The sequence below is a fragment of the Propithecus coquereli genome, unplaced genomic scaffold, assembly GCF_000956105.1.
Source record: "Propithecus coquereli isolate 6110/MARCELLA unplaced genomic scaffold, Pcoq_1.0 Scaffold167, whole genome shotgun sequence".
NCBI lineage: Eukaryota > Metazoa > Chordata > Mammalia > Primates > Indriidae > Propithecus > Propithecus coquereli.
The window spans coordinates 2,889,012-2,911,165 of record NW_012141302.1 but is presented as its reverse complement, the minus strand read 5'-3'; the positions used below and the strand labels follow the sequence as shown (position 1 = coordinate 2,911,165).

The 22,154-nt window shown below is 35.9% G+C and overlaps 1 protein-coding gene across 1 annotated transcript in view; it reads right to left on the bottom strand.

Moving 5' to 3' along the window:
- The window catches only part of DNAH7 (dynein, axonemal, heavy chain 7), a 233,491-nt gene that overhangs the window by 154,379 nt on the left and 56,958 nt on the right, over positions 1 to 22,154 (bottom strand). Inside the window, exons 17-24 of the mRNA XM_012641642.1 lie at positions 20,972 to 21,165; positions 19,278 to 19,476; positions 16,569 to 16,709; positions 14,014 to 14,226; positions 12,481 to 12,590; positions 5,410 to 5,578; positions 2,367 to 2,469; positions 2,118 to 2,245 (exon numbers count right to left, since the gene is read on the bottom strand). Of these exons, the coding sequence (XP_012497096.1) occupies positions 2,118 to 2,245; positions 2,367 to 2,469; positions 5,410 to 5,578; positions 12,481 to 12,590; positions 14,014 to 14,226; positions 16,569 to 16,709; positions 19,278 to 19,476; positions 20,972 to 21,165 (1,257 nt within the window). The remainder of the gene's footprint in view (positions 1 to 2,117; positions 2,246 to 2,366; positions 2,470 to 5,409; positions 5,579 to 12,480; positions 12,591 to 14,013; positions 14,227 to 16,568; positions 16,710 to 19,277; positions 19,477 to 20,971; positions 21,166 to 22,154) is intronic.

The following is a 22,154-nucleotide window of genomic DNA, read 5'->3' as shown; positions in this document are numbered from 1 at the left end:
GTCTGAGAAAGCAAAAGTGGCCTGTGGCCGCAGGTTTAATGCCCAGAGTTTGTTGAGACAAAGGACACATGAGCTGTACGTGATACAGAAAAGGGCCAAGCTGGAGCCATTTTAAGTCTTGCCCTAGATACTACCTGGCAGAGTGAGCGCTCTCTAACGGTGATGTTTATGTGGAATAAACCAGAGATCCAGGCAGAGAGAAGGGAATAACAACTGGAGAGATAGAATCCATTACCCAAGTCTTGGGAGGTACAAGTAGAGACCTAACAGAGGAGTCCAGGAAGAACCCATAGACATGTGTACAATAAGACTCAGCTATAAACCTCTGCCAGGTCCAGGAACTTCACCCAGAAGGTCATATCTGAACTGTAGGTATATTCAATGGTTCACTGCTAGTTTAAAGACAAGTATGAATTTGTCAGGCAGGAAAGTGGTGGTTTAGCAAAACACTTGAGAGAAAAAACAGAATGTGGAAAGGCCTGAGATGTTCGGAGGCTAGCGAGGCCCAGTGTAACAGACATGCAGGGAAATGGGGGGACAGATGCAGTTGGGTCCTAATGCCAAGGCTCTCATAGATTATACTAAGAAATTTGAATTTTATTCTATAGGCAAAAAGGAGCCCAGCAGTTTTTTAAGGGTGGAAATTATATGATTGGATTTTTTTTGATAGATAACATTGGTAGCACTGTAGTGGGAAAATCATTACAGTGAATTTCAGTGGGGAAGAGACTGGTGATGAGTGAGCTGTTGCAATAAGACACACTGGAGAAGACAGATAGGGCGTGGCAGTAAGGTGTGGCAGTGGGACCAGACAGGTGCAGAAGGCATTATAGGACTTTTGTGAAATAGGATTCCTGGGCTTTGGTGACTGACTGCACCAAGTGAAGAAAAGGGAGGTTTCAAGGATGATTCTGAAGATTGGTAATGATAATTTCTGGGCTCCACTGGAATTTTTTTTTTTTAGAAATATGTAACTCTTTCATTTCAGACGCGTTAGGATTTACCAGTTTTCATTTGTTAATCATGTCTTCCTTCACTAAGGTGAAGTACTAAAACAACCGCTCTAACATAAATGAAATGGAATGGAAATGGAAAATACAAAATGGAAATACAAAAATACCTGGCAACAATTAGTCATATCAAAAGTCTTTTTGGTAGAAAAGAGAAATTGCTCATTTAGTGTGAGAAGCTGTCAGTCTAAGTGAAGTATGGAAGGAGTGTAAGATTTAGTTAGAAGACTTGGTTTTGGATCCACAATTACCATTGCATTATTCTTTAATGTTATTCTCTACGCAAATACCATAAACATGCAGTTCACCAGACAAGGATATAAAATGGCTAACAAAGATATGGGGGAAATGTCATATTTCACTAATAAGCAAAGAAGTTGTTTTTTTTTTTTTTTTTAAGTGAAGGGCTGGTTAATTCAATTAAGAAAATGTTTTGTTCTTTTTTGCCCAAAAAACACAATTGGTGTGGGGTATCTACGAAAATTGAGAATTGACATGGGATGTAAATTGTTTCAACCTGTCTTAGAAGGCAATTTAGCGACACAGTTCTTGGTCCTATGATCCTACCTAAAGAAATGCTTTAAAATAGAAAAAAACCTTAAGTAAAAACTGTCCATTGTGATATTATTTACAATCAGGAAAACTAAAAGCAACCTAAATGTCCAATAGTGAGATAAGTTTCAGTAAATTTATTTACAGTTTGAATTATGATTATAAAGATGGGAACATTCTCATATTATAATATTAACTTGAAAAAAACCCACCCAGCATACAAAACTATCTGATTCCAACATTGTAAAAAAGGCATTTAAAATTGGGGAGACACAATATAGTAAGTAGCAGAATGGGTAACTTCTTAGTTTTTTTAATAGTTTCTAATTTTTTATAATTAGCACTATTTTAAAAATATACATTTTGGAAATTGCACCTGATGTGCATATTTATTTTCTAAAAATACTCAAACCTTTAAAAATTACTTTCTAAAATATTATAATGACTAAAAAAAAAATTTGCATAAAATTCCAAGACAGCCTATTCTTTCTTTTCATATATTAACTCTGTAAATTATGGAAAAGAAATAGATGATAATAATTACTCTCTCCATACCTTCAGGTTGTCTGGCAGTTCTGATCTCCCAGCATACCCGGGGTTCATTGTTATGAAGACAGCACACGTGGGGTCAAGTTTTAGTTCAGTTCCTTCAAATACTAGTATCTCAGCACCTGCATTAATGCCTGCAGGTAATCAGGAATGAAATGACTTAGTAATACCTCATGTAAATGTGACTTGGCACCATTCGTTACCTCTCATATTTCTTTTATTTTTACATAATGCAAAGACAGACTAGTCCATTACCTCTTTGGATAGTAAGGATTTGTTGAGCAACCACAGAAAGTACTTCCAAATCAATTCTGTTAAACTCATCAAAGCAAGCCCAGGCTCCACAAGATAACAGTCCCTGCAATAAAAGAGTAATGAAAATTTTCAACTTTATGTGATTGGCTATTGCATTGAAATGTTGCATTTTCACCTGATCTTTTCAAGTATTTAATATCCTATCAAGGAAATTGCTTATTCACCTTTATCTTTAAAGACAGCTTATTTTTTTCATTACCAATTCATTATTCTGCAGGAACAAAGCATTTGATCAACTGGAAAATTTTCCAACTGATTTTTTCCTACTTTCTGTGTTTTTCTTATCATTTAGATCGATATATATCTGTAATTTCAAAGTTTTTCTTGTTTTTTATTTACAAGCTGATTTTATTTGCTTTTTCCATGTGGATGCTATAGAATGGGTTATGATAATCCTCTAAATAAGATGACTTCAGTTGCCAATGTAACTGCTTTGTGATTTGAGCACCTTAGTAATTAACTAACATAGTTTAAGGCTCCAATTTGCAATTCTAACCCATAGTGGCCTCACAAATGTGTGCCATTTGGTCATAAGGAAAAACTGGAAAATCAAGCATGTGTAGCTTCGTCTGAACTCATATTTACTTTTTCTTTTTTTTTGAGACAGAGTTTCCCTCTGTCACCTGGGTTAGAGTGCAGTGGCATCATCATAGCTCACTGCAACCTCAAACTTCCAGGCTCAAGTGATCCTCTGCCTCAGTTCCTGAGTAGCTGGGAATACAGGAACGCACCACCACGCTTGGCTCAGGTTCACTTTTTAAAAACATCGAAAAATTCAATACACATTTATTGAACATACATTTTATAATGTGTGTATGTCTGTGTGTGTTTTTCATTGAGTACACTGCATGTGCCAGGCATGATTCATGGCATTTCGTACATATCTCTTATACAAGCAAACTAAAGGGTATACCATAAGACTGTGGTCCCCAACTCCCCGGGCCAGGTACCGGTACCAGTCCGTGGCCTGTTAGGAGCCTGGCTGCACAGCCACAGCAGGAGATGAGTGAGGGCAAGCCAGCAAAGCTTCAACTGTATTGATAGCTGCTCCCCATCGCTCACATCACTGCCTGAGCCACTCCTCCTGTGAGATCAGCAGCTGCATTAGATTCTGCATTATGGTGAGTTGCATAATTATTTCATTAAATATTACAATGTAATAATAATAAAGTGCACAATAAATGTAATGTGGCCAAGCGTAAGTGGCTCACACTTATAATCCTAGCACTTGGGGGGCCAAGGTGGGAGGATCACTTGAGGACAGGAGTTCAAGACCAGCCTGAGCAAGAGCAAGACCCCATCTCTACTAAAAAAAGGAAAGAAATTAGCGAGGCAACTAAAATAGAAAAAATTAGTCAGGCATTGTGGTGCATACCTGTAGTCCCAGCTACTCAGGAGGCTGAGATAGGAGGATCACTTGAGCCCAGGAGTTAGAGCTTGCTGTGAGCTAGGCTGATGCCACGGCACTCTAGCCCAGGCAACAGAGTGAGACTCTGTCTCAAAAAAAAAAATGTAATGCCCTGAATCATCCCAAAACCATTCCCCCAGCCCCTGTCCATGGAAAAATTGTCTTCCATGAAACCAGTCCCTGGTGCCAAAAAGGTTGGGGACTGCTGCCATACGAGATGTTAAGTAATTAGCACAAAGGCACACAGCTATTTGCAGCTGATCTGGGATTTGTACACAGTTCATACTTTTGAATGAACATTGATTAAACAGGGACTCTATGCATGTCAAAGAATAGTACATTTCCATTATTTAAAGAAGATGCGATCTATGACTTTTACTTCTAATGTATGATTAGAAATCAGAGTGAACAAAATGCTTAGGAAGTCACATATTCAAACAGTAATACAATATGTGAGATTCTTGGTAGTAAGGACTCTAATTTTGTACCCCCATTATTTGGCATGATCCTAACACAAAGAAGGTATCCATAATCAATAAATACTTACCAATAAGCAAATTTAATACTATTAGGTGTATGAATCTAAATAAGATAATTAAGAATTCATTATATAGATTCAAATATTGAGTGATACATCAAATATTTCCTTAGACATTTAGGAAAAGAATGGCTATTCAAACTACATGTAGAATCCTTTAGTTTTGCTATTTATTTCTTAAAATAATCATTATAACACGGTTGTTAATCATTACAGAAGATAAATTAAAATGTTAATTGGTCATTCAAATGTTTTCTTGGTATTTTATTAATTATAATTTTGACCTTTTAAAATTCTCTTTCTAATTGTTTCAGCATCACAAATGTGGAGTGATTTTAAACCCCAGATCTGTTATATAATGATCAGGCCATATTTCAGTCAGGAACAGTTTACTACATGGGTTAGAGTTGGTATATTCTATTTTGCTAGTTTGTTTATTTTTTAAAACGTTAACTTTTTCTGGAAAAAATTTGGAAAAGAAAACATTACAGAATCTTTAGAACGTACTTTGAAAATTAAAGAAAACATAAATAAATAAGAAAGAACCTATAATCCCAAATGGATTATATGCATCAACAAAAATAAATAAAACTTTAAAAAAGGAAAAACAAATAATAAAACAAGGACAAGTTTACTGAAAAAGAATAACTAGAATGTGTTTATAAAAGTAAATTATTGAATCATAATAACTTGTTGATAATAAGATCTGCCTGTTAAAGGAGTCTTTAGAGTCCCACAACCTTTACATGATGTGGTGGTTCTCAAACGTTTATCTGCCTCAATGTATTTAAGGGACACTTGTCATTCCTATCAGTAATAATGATCCATTATAGGAGGCACTGGAGAGGGAGCTCCTCCCCAAATAGGCTTTTGTTATAACCTCCCTTTCCTTGAGAATTAGTGAGATAGAGCTTCTATTTTTACTTTTACTTAAGCTACAGTAAATCTTTTACTTGAATTCAATTATGTTTCATTATAAATAGGCTTCCTTTCTGATCAGTCATCCTAATGTAAAAAAATGAGGAATCAATTCAAACCTTAAAGAATTTTCCTAAAGCCAAATAATCTAACCCATCAGAGCAGTTGAAAACGACACATTGTTTGGCTACAGCTTTTGCCAAATCCTTGGTAGTTTCGGTCTTCCCAGTGCCAGCTGGACCCTCAGGTGCTCCTCCAAGGTGCAAGTGAAGGGCTCCAAATAAGGTTCTGAAATGCATTAAACAGACAATCTTTGTAGAATAATGATTTTTTTTCATGTATTAAGCAGAGGGAATGTTTATACTAAGAACTAAATTTGTCATAATAATTTCTTCCTTCCCACTAACCTCTGAAAAATCTGATAGTCCATTACTTTGTTTGTTATTATATTTTACTTCTGAATAGCTGTATATATGACAAATTCAAAACAAATTCACTTTTGAAATTCAATGCTGACTTCTGGCCAACATGGAGAATTCAACTGACCCTGAACCACCAATTCCCCTACTATAAGCATAGAGAAATGTTACGTAAAAGAAAACAAATAATAATTTAAAAATACATGGCCATTTTTGAAAGAATGAAAGGGAAGTTACCAATGCAGAGGGGATGCAAACCTGGAAAAGTAATTGGACACTAAAAGATTGTTTTGGGATTGGTATACAACCACAAGTATATTTATGCTCACATAGAAACAGAAAATAACCCCTCATAACTGAGCAAAGTGGAGGAGCTGGAATGGATCCACCTATGTAAATTCCAGAAGCTTTGAAAGGCCATCTTATCTCCGAATTGGAGCTAGAATTACTCCAGCAATTTGCTGGAGAAAGAAAGAGAAAAGTCAAGTGGGGAAGGGACAAGGAAGCTTACCGTTCATGCAAGGCCTAATGAAAAGCCTACATCATTTATGGGGAAAAAAGAGGTCCAACTTTCCATTATCAATGGGCACATTAACCAAACTGAGAAATTAACATTAACATTTTATCCTACACCAGAGAAAACTCTAGAGCCCTCCTCAGACATAAAAATAAAACTGCTCCCCATGGACACCGCCTACAAATGACAACAAGCAAGACTGTATGGGGAAATAACCCTTACTAAAATGAGCTCACAGTTAAAACTCAAGAGAGAGAGAGAGAGATCAGAGTTTGGCATCAGACTTGCTGTAGCAAAAGTAAAGGGAAAAAGGTCTTGGAATGTTATTATATACATGACGTCCTGCCCTCTTTGGTATCCTAGTATTCTGTTAAAAGAGATTTTAAATAAAAAGCAATAGACACCAGAAAGCTGTGAGAGAAAAAAAGAAGCCAATTTTATAAAAGAGACAACTTGAAATTCTAGCAATTAAAAATATAATCGTTGGACTTTTAAAACCTCGGTGAACAGGTTAAATAGAAGAATAAACATAAGAGAATTAGTAATTATGCACCGAAAATCACTCGAAGAGGTACAGAAACTGAACATAAGAAAAGTTAAGATGCACAGAGGAAGGAAGGAAGAAAATTGTGAAGAAGCAAAATTTAAACAGCAATGGCTAAGAACTTTCCAGAATTGAAGACATGAATTATAAAAGGCCCAAGTAGAATAAATAAAAAGTAATCCACATCTAGACCATCACAGTGAGCATCAACAATAAAGAGAAAATTTTAAAAATTACAATACAGATAAGAAAATGACCTACAAAGGAATAATAATTAGAATAACAAACTTCTCAGCAATAGCAACGGATGACCACAAGAATAGAATATTTGAAGGACTGAGGAAATATTATTCATCTATAGTTCTATACCTAGCTAATCTAGCATTTAATAATTGAGTAAAGACAAAAAAGAGGCATTTTTACACAAGATTGATAGAGCTCACTACTTACAGAGCCTCACTGAAATGATTATTAAAAGATCTTGCCTAGTAAGGAGAAAATTAAACCAGAAGTAGACAAAGCAAAAATAAATGACGAGTAGAGAAAAATGATAAAAAAGTTTTGGTAAACCTATATAAATATTAACAGTAAAAATATGTAACACTATATTAAATAGGGCTCTTTCTATCTCAGAACTTTGATTAAAGCCTCAAGCTGAGAACAATAAATATCAGATCATCTTATCTTATAGATAGTGAAATTGGACTGGTACCTTGCCTATCATCAGGGAGTATAAAAAGTAGATAGACAGATTGTAAATGAGAGGCCAGAAGTGAGGATTTCTTTGATTCCTTTGGAAAGAGTTGGTAGTGTGTTGTGTTTTTCAACTCTCATTGTATGGTGACAGAAAGAGCAGCAATTTTCCTCTCCCAAGCTAACTCAGGGACCTTTAGAGAACTACCCAGAAAGCCTGGCACATTATCTGCCCCCTGCAGTTTGTGGAACACAGGAAGTGAGAGTTGATTGACAACCTAAAATGTTTCAAGTCAGGAGGATGCCTGGAGCTTCTCCTGATGGCAGAGCAGAAGAAAAGGGGGCAGTAAGAGAGATGCACTCCTACTGCTGGCAAAACAAATGTGTGTGTCATTATGCCAGATCTTTGAGTCATACTCCTTGTGCTGGAGGCCCAGCTGGAATTGAAGAGAATCCCAAAGAGAGGGTCTGTGTTGGGTGACCCTCAGACAGAGCCTAAAGCAACAGTAGACAGCAGGCAGCCCCAGAAGGTGTTTTCCACAGGTGGGAGAATCCACTCATTTGGGGCTTCAAAGAACCCACAGAAGCATCCCTTGGAAGATCTGGCACATCTGGATTTGTGCCATCACCAAGACATCACTAAACAGCCAAGAGATAGTGGTCACACAAGATGCCCATCACGTACAAACCTACATTTTCTTTTCCTTCTCCTTTCCCCCATCAAACCCCAATAGTGTGGGAACCAAAAGATAAGCTATTGATGGATGAATGCAAGGATAAGGATAAAAAAATTGACCACATTTACCTTCCCAAATTCAGGCTCTGAGCCTGAATCAGGTTTGAGCTGATGGAAAAGGAAAGTTTTAAATTGGATGAGAAATATTAACTTTGATATTAGACCTAAGTGGATTTTTACTACCTGATAAAAAAATTAACATTATTCATTAATATTTTAAAGTGACCAGAAAAGCTATGGATCTACCCTAGATTTCATCCAGGAAAGAGAAATATTTGATGGAGAAAGTTTAAAAGAACAGTGATAAATTGCTTTCTGCTTGCATCCTGAGACTGGTTTATTCAATAAACTAGTTAAAATGACTAATTTTTCAGAAAGAAATTAAAAGACAAAGTTTAATTTAGTATTTAACAATAATTTGGAATATGAGTGATAGGAACTTGGAGTTAAAGTAGTTAAAGCCCTTTTTTTATTCAGAAATAGGATAGAGGTATTTATTAACTTTAGATTTCATTAAGTGAAATAGACATTTTTAAAGTGTAAGATAACCTTTAAGGGAATGAAACAGAATCTTATATCATAGCCTGTATCATATCCCATATCATATCCATATCAGATAAGATGAATGAACAAAAAAAATGTAACCACTTAATAAAAGATACAACAAGAGGCAAAGAAAACAAAACAAAATAAAATTTAATACTTGGGGAGTATAAAGCACAAAATAAGATGATTTAAATAAGTCCAAATAGCTTAGTAGTTACATTAAGCGTAAATGGATTAAACTCACCAGCCAAAGGATACAGAAACCCTTTGCATTTTGATTGGGTAAGTCCCCTCATTCTTCCATATTAGATTTCCTAATATAAGATCTCCATCTATACTTCATGTTAACAAATTAGTTAGTAGGAAATTCTTCCATGAACTTCCATTTCCATCTGGATTACATATACCTATAGCACCTAATGTTCACCGCTAATATTTTGATTAGTACATTGTCTTGTTTTCTAATCTGCCTTTCCCATCTGAAAAATATCTGAATACAGAGATTCTATCTTTTCTCTATTAAGAGTACTTCTAGAGTATGTGGTACATAGTAGCTAATTAACAGTGCTTCCTGAATTATTGAAATTTAAGAATTATTTTTTCTCACAGTTACATGGTGTGTACACACATATATGTTGAATCTAAAGGGATTCCAATATTGTAAAATCTATAAAGGCTTCAGCTGGGTACAGAGTAAAGCCATAAGCAATAGCACTAAAAGATCATATGTAGATTCTTCAAGTGATTGGGCCTGCCCCTATGCCATGCAAGTGGTATAATATAAAAGTAGATTCCAGTTCTACTGCATTGTTCTTGGCCTTAATCCTGAACCACTGCCCTGATTCATTGCATGCTCCATAAATCATACTCCTACCAGGCCAATGAGGAAGACCCAGACATTAAACGCTATCCTTTATCTGAAAAACATCATTATTTTAAATAAAACATGTGAACAGCCTTACTGTTTATAAAAAATTTATAACTCTAATCATTGTCTAGGAAGCAATATAATGTAAAACTGCCCTTCAGTTTATGGGTGTTCAATACATGTTACTAAATGCCTACTTCATGCCAGGAAATGTGTTGGTGCTGGGGATAGAGGAAAAAATAGGGCACAAATTTTGTCCATGAAAAGACTACAACAAAGAACACAAAGTACATAAAACATATTTTCAATCCATTATCATGAGTGCTAAGACAGGAAAAGACATCAGGTGTGATGGGAATCACAGAGGAGAGATTCTAAATGTAGCTAGGAAAGTCAAAGTAGGCCACCTATAAAAGATGAGGTCCTGAAGGATTAAGTAGGAGTTAAGTCATATTCACTGGGGAACAAAAAAGAGGAGAACTTGACAGGAAAATGAGACAAGTATATGCAAAGGTACAGAGTGAAGAAGTAGAATGGTATATATAAGAAAGAGTTTGGTGTTACTGGAGTGTAGAGTTCAATGGAGAGATCATATTGGTCCTCATATGCTATATTTGTACTTAGCAAGTGGGAAGATATTTAAGCAGCTAGTAGGGTGGTGCTATTAGAGTTAATCAGAAGAAAACAACATTGGGCAGAATCTTTCTACCCTTCCTCTCAGGTTGGCTATGTTGGCTATATGAAGGGAACTTATGCCAAAACTTCCAATTTCTCTCTCTCCAGGATTGCACATATTGAGGTCAAATCTTAACATGAATGAATGGGACCTTGTTTAAGTAGTAGGTGGTGTCACTGTGTGGCTCTCATTCCCCATATGCAACTGAATGAGTTGGATCCACTATTCCTTCTCTTGAATCCAGCTCTTCACCCATATAGAAAGCATGCTTAGCTTTAGGGAGAAGGAAAGAATTAGTCATCTTAGGGCTAGGCTACATTCTTCAATCTAGATTGTACGCAAGAGCTTTGAATTAAGGATCAGATAGTTGCTCAACCATTTATAAATTTAGACTTTATTTTCCATTACTTTAGCTCTTTGGGTGTTCTGAGGGGAAGAAAAATGTAGACTACATATCCCTAACACATATTTCTAAAATAAAATCAGATCTTTGACAAAGGAGCAAGGGCAATTCTATAGAGAAAGGACAGTCTTTTCAACAAATGCTGTTGAAACAACTGGATATCCACATGCAAATGCATGTTCAATGTACTTCCAAAGTACAGCCACTTTGGGAGACAGTCTGGCAGTTAACACAGCCTTAACACAGCTTAACACAGCCTTACCATATGATCTAGCAATCACGCTCCTGGGTATTTATCCAAATGGGTTGAAAACTTATGTCCACACGAAAACCTGCACACAAATATCTGTGGCAGCTTTATTCATAATCACCAAAAGTTCAAAGCAATCATGATGTCCTTTAACAGGTAAATGGATAAACTGTGGTACATCCATACAATAGAGTATTATTCAGTGATAAAAAGAAGTGTGCTATCAAGCTATGAAAAGCCATGGAGGAACCTCAAATGCATACTGCTAAGTGAAAGAAGACAGCCTCTGGATTCCAAGTACTACATGACATTCTGTTTTATCTATCCATCTATCTATAGAAAGAGAGAAAGAGAGAGAGAGAAAGAGAAAGAGAGAGAGACACACACACACACACACACACACACACACATACAAAAGATCACAGTGGTTGCCAGGTGTTCATGGAGAGGGGAGGCAGGATGAATGTGTGGAGCACAGGGCATTTTTGGGCAGTGAAACTATTCTGTATGATACTGTAATTGTGGATACATGATGTTATGCATTTGTCAAACCCCTAAGACTATATAACACAGTGGATCCTGATTTAATTGTGGACTTTAGTTAACAAGAATGTATCAATATTGGTTTATTAATCATAACACACGTGCCACACTAAGGCGAGATGTTAATAATAGGAGAAATGGCAGTGGGTGGGGGGAGTGATTTAAGAATTCCCTGTACTTTCTACACAATTTTTCTGTGAATCTAAAACTGCTCTTTAAAACATCTATTTTTTTCAAAACAAGGAAGAGAATAAAAAGTAAAATAATTTTAAAAAGTTAATTCAATGAAATCAGTGGGACTTTGTGTGTCTAGATGTGAAGAATTGAGAAAGAGTCAAGGACAAAGCTAGGTATTTGTAGAGATGACTGGTTTGATGGCTAGTCACTGCCATATTCTGAGATGGGAATAGAGGAAGTTGAGCTAATTTAGGTGTTAATGGTAAATCTGCTTTTGGAAAAAATGTAAATGTAAGTACCTATGAGATATCTAACGGAGATATCCAGTAGGCATGTGTACAGCAAAAGTTTATAGGAGAGACCTTGGCCAGAGGTGACTATGAGGGTCTTCAGGATGTGGGCCACTAATGCCTGGGAGTGGCTGAGAACTTTCGGGAAACCATGAAGCATGAGACAAATCACCACATGAAAACGGAACTCTAGAAAAGTCAGTGTTTCTAGGGAAGGAACTAATGGCTCAATGTTTCATTGGTGGCTCAAATGATCTAAAAGGAAGTCAGTTTCAGGAAGAAAAGAAGGAGTGACAGTGTCAAAAACAACAGTGATACTTGATAATACCTAGATCTCTAGAGCTGAGGGGAAGAAGCCAGCAGAGAAGAGAAAATGAAAATAAAGCTGAAAGGAAAATTAAAGGTCTAGGAAAAAATAACACAGGATAAATTTACACTATGGAAGATAGGTTGGTATTTTTAAAGAAATCAGTGGTGTAGGGCTGAATGAAAGTTATTTCCAATAGATCCTTAAATTAAAGGATTTACCTGTAACATCTATCAGTGAGTGGAGTAATAACCAGCCTAGGAGAATTACCCAGATATTCATACCCATATCGCAAACCAGCATTGATCATCTTCGTTTCCAAATGATTTTCCTAGGACAAATCAGATAAAATGAAGTTAGCTGCAGTCCCCAACCCCTGGGCCATGCCCCAGCACCGGCCCAGGGCCTGTTAGGAACTGGGCTACGCATCATCGCCTGAGCTCTGCCCATGCCCCCCCCCCACCACCCATCTGTGGAAAAATTGTCTTCCATGAAATTTAGGAACTGGGCCACCCAGCAGGAGGTGAGCAGCAGGCAAATGAATGAAGCTTCATCTGTATTTACAGGTGCTACAGCCACTCCCCATTGCTGACACCACTGCCAGAGATCCGCCTCCCCCTTACCACCCATCCTGGGAAAACTGTCTTCCATGAAACCGGTCCCTGGTGCCAAAAACGTTTGAGATCACTGGTTTAAAAAATAAAATTTTAAATAATATGAAATCTCAAGCTCTTTAATAATTAATAATCATAATGTAGACAACATCTTAAACTTCACTTTTCAGACATCATTTGATCAAGTAGAAGAATTCAGTATCAAGTTTCCGTGGATAAGTAATTGAAGTTACTAGCTTCAGTTATTCCCATAGAATATTTTAGCATTCATCTCTTATCTCTTCTGTTTTCACTACAAAGTGGGTATTATTATTATCACCATTTTACAGATGAGGAAACTAATGCTTACAGAAAATGAGTAACCTGGCCAAAGTTATATATTTGGTAAAGGGAGGATCTGACATTTGAAATGATGGTTCCACTGTCTGAGCTCCTAACCATTTAATACACTGCCCCTCAAACTGTTTCCCAGGATGCTGGTTCCTGCCTCTCCTCTCCTTCTGCCCCATATTCTCCAGACTTCCACAAAACCCTGTGTGATGAAAACTTCCAAGTCTGTGACTCCAGTCAGCAGCTGTCTCTGCCCACACTCGATGGGCCCAGGCACTAACAGTTTCTGATCCGCCTGCCTTCCCTGTCATGATCACCATCACCATCCACCTGGATGCCATGATAAAAACCTTCCTTCCAGATTATGTTTCTGGCTTCTTCCACTGATCAAGAGAAAACTCTAATGACTACATCAGACTAAAAGAGTTTGATTTGTACATTCTTTAGATGCATCAGGAATCTAAAAACACAATTTTAAACTGACTAGTCTCAACATTTTGCAGATTCAGCAAGTATAATGACTCATTTAAAATGAGTAATTTTTGGTATGTATTCATCATATTTGTGATCTATATGTGTATATATATTTGAATATAATTATAGATTTGGATATAGATATCACTACAGATGATGTAGATGTAGTTATTAGCAGCTTAATCTTCAATCTGGAGAAATGCTTATTTGTTTATAGTCAGCCATCAGCAAAAGATCCCATATTAATGCTACTATTTCCCATGTAAGCAAGCAAACACAAATTAAAATACAGTGAGTTGAAATTGCTGTGCAATAACATTTAGTGATACCACTTACTTGCCAATAGTATCTAAGCTGACTTAGCCATTCGAAGTCAGAGTCATCGCTAACTTTTTTTTTCACAAGCGTTGTGAGGACATCTCTAGCATGGACATCCAGTACCACAAGTGCTCCCAGAGTAACACGATTTTGCTTGGACAATTTGCCACGCACCAAAGTGACAATATCATCAATTTGTCTGTTACATTTTTCCAAGTATTGCTCAAGAGACTGAAAGAAAAAAAAATAAGATATGATTTCCCAATGTGATCAGAATCATTACGAACAAAAACACTTTAAAAACGAGCATGTCTACAGACTCTTCTCTGAATTTTGATCATAATTTTCCATCTGATATAACTTTAAAATAACCAGTTTTTCTTACTACAAAGATGTTAGGTGAACAAGCTCAATCTGGCCAGATATAGTGGGTATATTAAATATGTGGTTTCTGTCTACCCATCGCCCTTGCCTTTTCTATTTCTATCTCTTCTCTCTTCTCTGTGGCTCTGTTGGAGCTGTCAAGCGTGTTGCCCAGTCACCATGGCAACATGAAGGAGGGCATGTGTGACCCAACCAGATCCAGTCATACTTCTTCCCTGGGACTGCTGTATAGACTGAGAGAACAAGTGCTTTTCACTGGGCTTGGCAGGCCGTGAATATGCCAGTCTGAAACTACTGCAAGCCCTCATCCTCCCTGCAGAATAAAGCCTGTCCGGGCCTAGTAGAGATGAGAGAGAAACAACGAAAAAAGAGACTACAGTAGTGATGAAGCCCCAAGATCCTGATTCTGACGACTCTTCTTTTGATCCTATGTGTCCTTCTAGTACTCTGTGTAAGCTTTATGAATAGGGTTTGTGCCACTTAATGTGAAGATACTAATAAACAAAACATTGAACATTTTAGTTTATAATGAGCTAATGCCAGTTCTGAGGACAAGGCTTGCTTTGGAGTCTTTTTTCTAGTAGATAAATCTAACAAGTAAGTTAAAAAAGAGAAGAGGGTTTATGATGAAAATCAAATTACAATCAATAAAAACCGCTGTGCTTAAGGGAAATGTCAATACACTCCAGCAGGCTGATGCGGCTGCTTTCTCCACTCTAAAAATATTTAATAAATGTTGTACACCAAGGAGTTTATTTCACTCTGTTATGGCTGTTGCCAAAAGGTGGCAACAAAACTACAATGAGGATTTCTAAGAATGAGAAAAAGTTTAAAAGATAGAGCTGGGGACTGCAAGTTGTTGTCTGAGGGGCACTTTTCTTGTTCCTTGAAATATTCTATCTTTTTTAATTACTATTTTTAAGAAAGCCCTTTTTTCAAAGGTGCTTTAACACTATTTCATTTCTATCATTTACGTTCTTAATTTGCTATTAATTTGCTTCTTACATAGTGAAAAATGATCTTTTCTGTCCCACTCATGTTTCACCACATAAGCTAGCAAGGAGGGAGAACCCAGGAGGCTACATATGCCCCAACCTGAGTGCTGGAGAAATTCCTCGTGCAGGGAGATTGGTGAGTATTAGTTTAAAAGTAAAAAGATAAAATGGATTCTCTGGACTCACTGAGAGAAAAAGAAAAATGCACATGGGGAGAGATAGCCAAGGAACCAGAAGTCATGCCAAGGGCTAACAGCTATTAGGAAAACCCCCATGCTCCTGTGCTCTGGTTTTCATGAAGAAAGACCCTTTCCTGAAAACCTTTGACTTCCTCCGCTACACCTTTATTTCTTCCTGCAGAGGAGAAGTAAGTGACCTGCTGGTAAGTTGCAGTGAACTAAGCATGTGTCACCCAGCACCTTCCTCTTTGGGATCTGCCTGCCTACAAAGAACATCTGTTCCTCTCAAACCCCTGTTCAACAATACCTTAGAGTCAAAGACATATCAAATTCCATGTTAAAAATATATTTTAAAACCATGGTTTCAAACTAAAGATCTACATTGCTAGGTTCCAGTTGACCCATCAATCAATTAAAAGTTGATTTGCTGGAAATCCTGTCTCGATTACATTGAATGCAATGTTGGTTTTTAATTAATAACAATCCAATTAGTAATATTAAATTCAAATATAAAATTATATTAGAATATTTAAATCTAAGCACCATTCAAAATAGTAATAATTTATTATTTATTAAAAATCAATACATTAAAAATAGTCACAATAAGTCAACTGATGTCTAATCTATATAGGGTAGTTTTACTCAAGGCTTAAGAGAGGATTATATTACTTTATTCCCTCCTAATCTTTCTGAATTTCTTAGTTCTATTATTACTCTGTTTTTAAAGCACAAAAATGTATATAAATAAGATTTTGAGGCTCCAGTGCTCTTGACTTTCATACACTGTGAATAAACAGATGGTTTAAACATAAATTTCGAGTAGTTATCTGTATAAGTTTTTCCTACATATTTGTTATATGCAATTTTTATTTTAAAAAATCTATACTTTGGCTGGCAGTATAACATAGATTTTTTTTTAGTGAATTATCATTATTTTATTTTTCAGAATAAGTGTATTCAGGCAATGGTAACTATTGAAAAAATACTAAAAAAACTAGGAGTAATAAAAGCTTACCCCTGGCCCCACTGGAATAGCTGTTTGTACTTCTAAGGTCCAAAAAATTTGGGATACACAGAGAACTGTCTGTCCAGGCCAATCCCGTACCCAATGAATTCGCTCATGTTTTGTATAGGCCGAAATTGCATCTCCAATTACCTAATTGAAAAAGAAAATGCTAAAGATTAATAGTTTCTTGAGCAAGCTATATAATGAAAAGCTAAATTCTTAAACTAGATTAACTTATACTGCTCAACTTTTTACAACATTCTAAACCAATTATGAAAGATTCACTTAACACATGTGATTAGAGCTATTTAAAGTTTATTCATATGCCTGTGATCAAAACAAATATTACATAATATTTTATTTTACTGATACATTAAAAATTTGTGTGAACCACATTATATTAATATCAAATATTCACTTGAACAATTTTAGTCAAAGATATCCTATATGTATTTGGATTGAACAAGCACAAGGAAATTCAAAAAATTCCAAAATGAGATCTATCAAATTCACAGATAACGACTTTCATTTAATTTAATCAGATCTCCACTCGGCCATATGCATGTGTATATATGCATCCTCAAGCAAACCACACAATCCCTTTGAAGTTCCTCCTGTGATTCCAGACCTCACTCCCTCTCAATCCTATAGTTTGATGTCCAAGGCAGTGATGACAGACACAGATGTATAATTCATTCGTGGAGAGTTGAGGGCTGTAAAGTCAGGAAGTCTAATTTGTGTACTTTGCTACACATATTCAGTGGACTGATATATCTACTTTTTCTACCAACCATCAGTGGGAAACACCGTATTCTATTATATGCATCAACCAAAAGTAGAAATGTCATCTGTGAAGTGGTAAGCACTTTAAAGTTTGAATTTCAGAAAAGATTATCAAAATTAGATTTTTCTGAAAATATACAAGGATGGTTAAAACCTTTCTGGATTTCTATTCTCACTGGGATATTTATAGAACTGAAGAAAGATAAAGGGCAGAGTGTTGGCTATTGATAATAAAGACATTTTTAAAGGCAAGAAGCAGCCACAGGAAGGGCAGGTAAAATGGACAGCTGAGGGATGGAAGAGCCAAAAAAAGAACAGAAAGGCACAGCCAAGAAATGCCAAGAAGATGGCATAAATATGTGTTCTAGAAGCATGCTGTGGGGAGAACAAGAGGAAGACACTAAAATCTAAATCACAGCAAGGGAGGTCTATAATAGTCGTATGAGGAGAAATATGATTACATAAAGTTCCACAATATCTCATGAAATGTCTATTATTATATGAATGTTTACCACATATATTATATATATGGCATACATAGATAGAATAATATATACATGCAGTAGCCTTTCAAGCATACAAATACGTATAACACAACATAGTAACACATACTAATATAGCTTATTTGTAGTATTTTCTGTTGCTTTAGCTTGGCCATTTTGCCAACACAAACTTACACATGAACATTTTGAGAAGATATTTATTTCCTACACAATTTCTTACCACCACGTCTTAATGCTCTGAAATAGCAATCAAAATATTTTCTGTAAGTACTCTGACAAATAAAATTAAAAGAACAGTTGAAATAATATCAGATATGCCTAAAATAATGACTTATCACTGTATACTACATCAATTAGCAAATCACATAACCCAATTAAGTGCTGCTAAATAGTGTTCAAAGTGAAATTTATTTACATTGTTAATGGCCACATAAACGGTAATGCTATTTGTCAATACTTATCAAGGCCTGTGAAAACTCATCCTCTTTGGCCCGGTGGTCCTACGTGTGAAAAGTTTTTATAAAAAAATAAATAATTAAATCAAAGAAACCAGCTATATGCATATGTACATTCATTGTAATTTAATTCATAACAAGGAGAAAATTGGAAAATAGGAAACTGTCCAAAAGATTTTACATTTTCTAGAATATATTAATATCATACAGGCAAGATTTAAACCATATTTAAGAAGAGAAAAAACATTAAGACACAGGGTAACATTAAACACCTAGATTTCAACAAATTTTTCCAATAATGTTTGGGAGCATCTGAAATATTAATTTAAAAATGAATCAATTAATTATGCTCCCTTCATGGTCCCCTGCTCAATCATGATTTTCATTCTTGATGAAGAACGTAAATGGTAAGCCCATATTATAGTAAAAAAATGAACTTTACTGCTCAATCTTTATTTGTTGGCATGACTTGAAGTTCTCTATTAACAAAGATAATTACAAACAATTAAGCTGACAGTATGTTTTATGAGATGTGGAAAACATGAAGTTGCTATTAATTGCTGGAAGTATATATGATTTTCTACCATTTTGGTATGTGTTTTATATACTCACAGAACAAAAAGATTCATATATGTCAAGGAGACTGATGTAAATCTGTAGAGAAGTACTTCCAAGGTAAGACTAAAGACAGACTTTGTAGACCGGAGTGGATCTAAGTAATGATGAAAGAACTAGCATGTGGCCGCAAGAAATGAGCACGATGCATTACTAAAGCACACGTTATCTATAGTATGGATGCCATTTTGTCCTACTTTTTAAGTCACTAAAAAATTACCGTGACAGACCATCTTGTTGCCTTCAAGTTATCTATCACATTTGAATTGATAATTCATGCCTCCATTTCTGTCTAAATGACAGTGCATTTGTCAATAATACTTGATCATTCTTTTCTAAAAATAATAAATATAACTGATTACCTTGTGGATGGACTTAATCATAATTCTCTCTAACTCAACCAACCACTTTTCCACTTGACCTCTGGCTTTGGCTGTTGAAATGACCTCGGTGAGTTCCACAACCTCTCCTTCACTACTCTTCATGTGAGTAATGTCTAAAGTTTCTGTGAATTCCACCTTTGCAATTCCTTCAAAACATTTCTTCAAGTGAGGTTGCACCCTATCAGGAAAAAAGTTTTTAAGAGAATTAATCAAATTAAAACAATTCCTTAAATGCCAGTGTTCTTTGAGTGCCAATCTTCATTTAAAATTCATCAATGTATACTGAGTTAGGCCTGTGCTAGGTGCTGCTGGAGGTGAAGTGCTGAGCTAAAGACAAAACCCCCAAAACCAAAGTGAAAGAAAAGATACAATCTCTGCCTGCAAGGATTATATAGTCTAGTGAGAAGTCAGCACTAATTGAATAATCAGAAAACGATCTATAAAATTACAATTATTATGAGAGCTATCCATGAGGCTTTGTCTTCAACACAATGAATTAAAAGATGGTAAAAGTAACATAAGGAGCAAACCAGTCTTGACTAACAGATAAATACACTAAGCTGAATAATCTTCAAATGCACGAAAGCAGTCATTTCAACTGGGATTTTCAGAGACTGCCTGAAAATTGTGGACTAGTTTTAGTGCTGTAAGTACTTTACAGTTTACTAAATCAACTGCTTTGACAGTACCCGACTGTTAGTCTATGCCGTGTAATATAGATGGGACTGAATAAACCCCTCATTTTCGGCACATTACCAATAACTAGTTGCATTCATCTTTCAAATGGGCAAAAAGAAGCAGAGTATTAAAAGCTCAGATGGAAATCTGAGCCTAAATCTATCTTTTTGTCTGGATAACTTGTTTCCTACTTTGTAGGCACAAGATAAAAAATTAACAAATTTGTTTAACAAATATCCGTCAGATGCTCTTCTAAGGATTTGGGGAGTCAGCAGTGTGAAAAAAGAGTCAAAAATCTCTACCATCATGGAGCTTATATTCTACTAGAGGAAAACAAGCAATAAAGAAATAAGTGAATTAATTATACAGTATGCCAGATGACAAGTATGTAGAAAAAAAATAAGACAGGGATGCTACGTCCAGGAAGGTGGCCGCTGAGTGCTGGAGGGGCTGCCATTTTAAATATGGTGGTGAGGGAAGGCCTCCCTGAATGGCAGATGTTTGAGCAGGTTTCCACAAAGACCTATAGGAGGTAAAGGAGCATCCTAGGCAAAGAGGACAGTTCACTGAGGGGGGAGGCTGCCCCTTTTATGCAGGAACTGCAAAAAGGCTGGTGAACTACAAGCAGAGTGAGCAAAACTAGTAGGAGATGAACAGGAAGGATAATGGGGAGGAGATGTGGGGGTCGTCGCAAGCCACTGTGAGGACACTGGCTTTTATTCTGAATGTGATGTAAAAGAGTCATGTGTTCTGGAAAATCTATAAGAAAATGTGATAAAATAAAAAATCCATTTGAGGTTCATCACATTTGGAAAAAGTATCATTCAATATATTATTTATGTTTTTAATAATTATTCAAAGTTGATTATTGATAATACTTAAACTATTCTGAAAAAATTATTACATAAACATTATACATTTATGTTCTACCTTGTTCTAAAGATTAAGTTTAAGCAGATAAATTTAGCCATGTATCATACATATAAGTTACTTACCTAGTGGGATCTTTAGTCTCAGATAGTATCTCAAGAAGTTCATCATTCGACAAGAAAAAGAATCTGGGGAAGAAGAGGCGTTTCTTTTCCAAATATTCATTAAGTCCTTTAAGAATGAGTTCCAAAAGTTCATTTGATTTTTTCAGCCTTTCCAGCATTCTTTCAATAGTTACAACTGTCAGAACATGTTTATCCTAAAAATAAAAATAAAAACCCCTCAACTCAAAAATGTGAGATAGTAAATTTATTTATATTCATATTATATTTGAAATTGCATGTTTTTAATCAAAGGTTATGTAATTTTTTTTTTTTTTTGAGGCAAGGTCTCACTCTGTCACCCAGGCTAGAGTGCAATGGCATCATCATAGCTCACTGCAAGCTCAAACTCCTGGGCTCAAACAATCCTCCTGCCTCAGCCTCCCGAGTAGCTGGGACTACAGGTGCTCGCCAACACGCCCAGCTAATTTTTTGTTTCTGTTTTTAGTTGACCAGCTAATTTTTTCTACATTTAGTAAAGACAGGGTCTCACTCTTGCTCAGGCTGGTCTCGAACTCCTGACCTCAAACAATCCTTCTGCCTTGGCCTCTCAGAGTGCTAGGATTACAGCTGTGAGCCACCATGTCTGGCCAAAGGTTATGCAAACTTTAGAGGAATATTTATTTTTAAAAAGTGGTCTTGTATATGCCACCTTTCCTCTTTAAGGATATAAAAGTCACCTTGACTTGATCCTTAGCAATGTTGTTCAAAATTTCTCATTCTAAGTTGGAAAGAGTAAGAGACAGAAAATGAGAGAAAATGCCACCTGAACTCCCAAGGGCATGGAAACAAACTAGTATAAGATATATTCTTTTGTCTTTTATTCTTTGAGGAAAAGTACTCTAAATAGTAAGTCATCATTACAATTATTATTTTGAATATTATTGTTATCAATAATAATAAAATAACATAATCCCTGTTTTATAACTATAGAGAAAAAAGGAAGAGTTAGGGGAGTGGGGAAGGAGTTTTCAATGAAGATCTTATATAGTAAACAACTGCACTTGAAACTATTTTATAACACTTCGTGTCGAAGCTCAAGATGTGCTCTTCCTGAACTTTCTAGTGACTAAGACTGTTCCACCTTTAAGGCATAGAATTCTGAACATTTTATCAAATGAAAGTGTCACTATGAGCTGTTAAACGC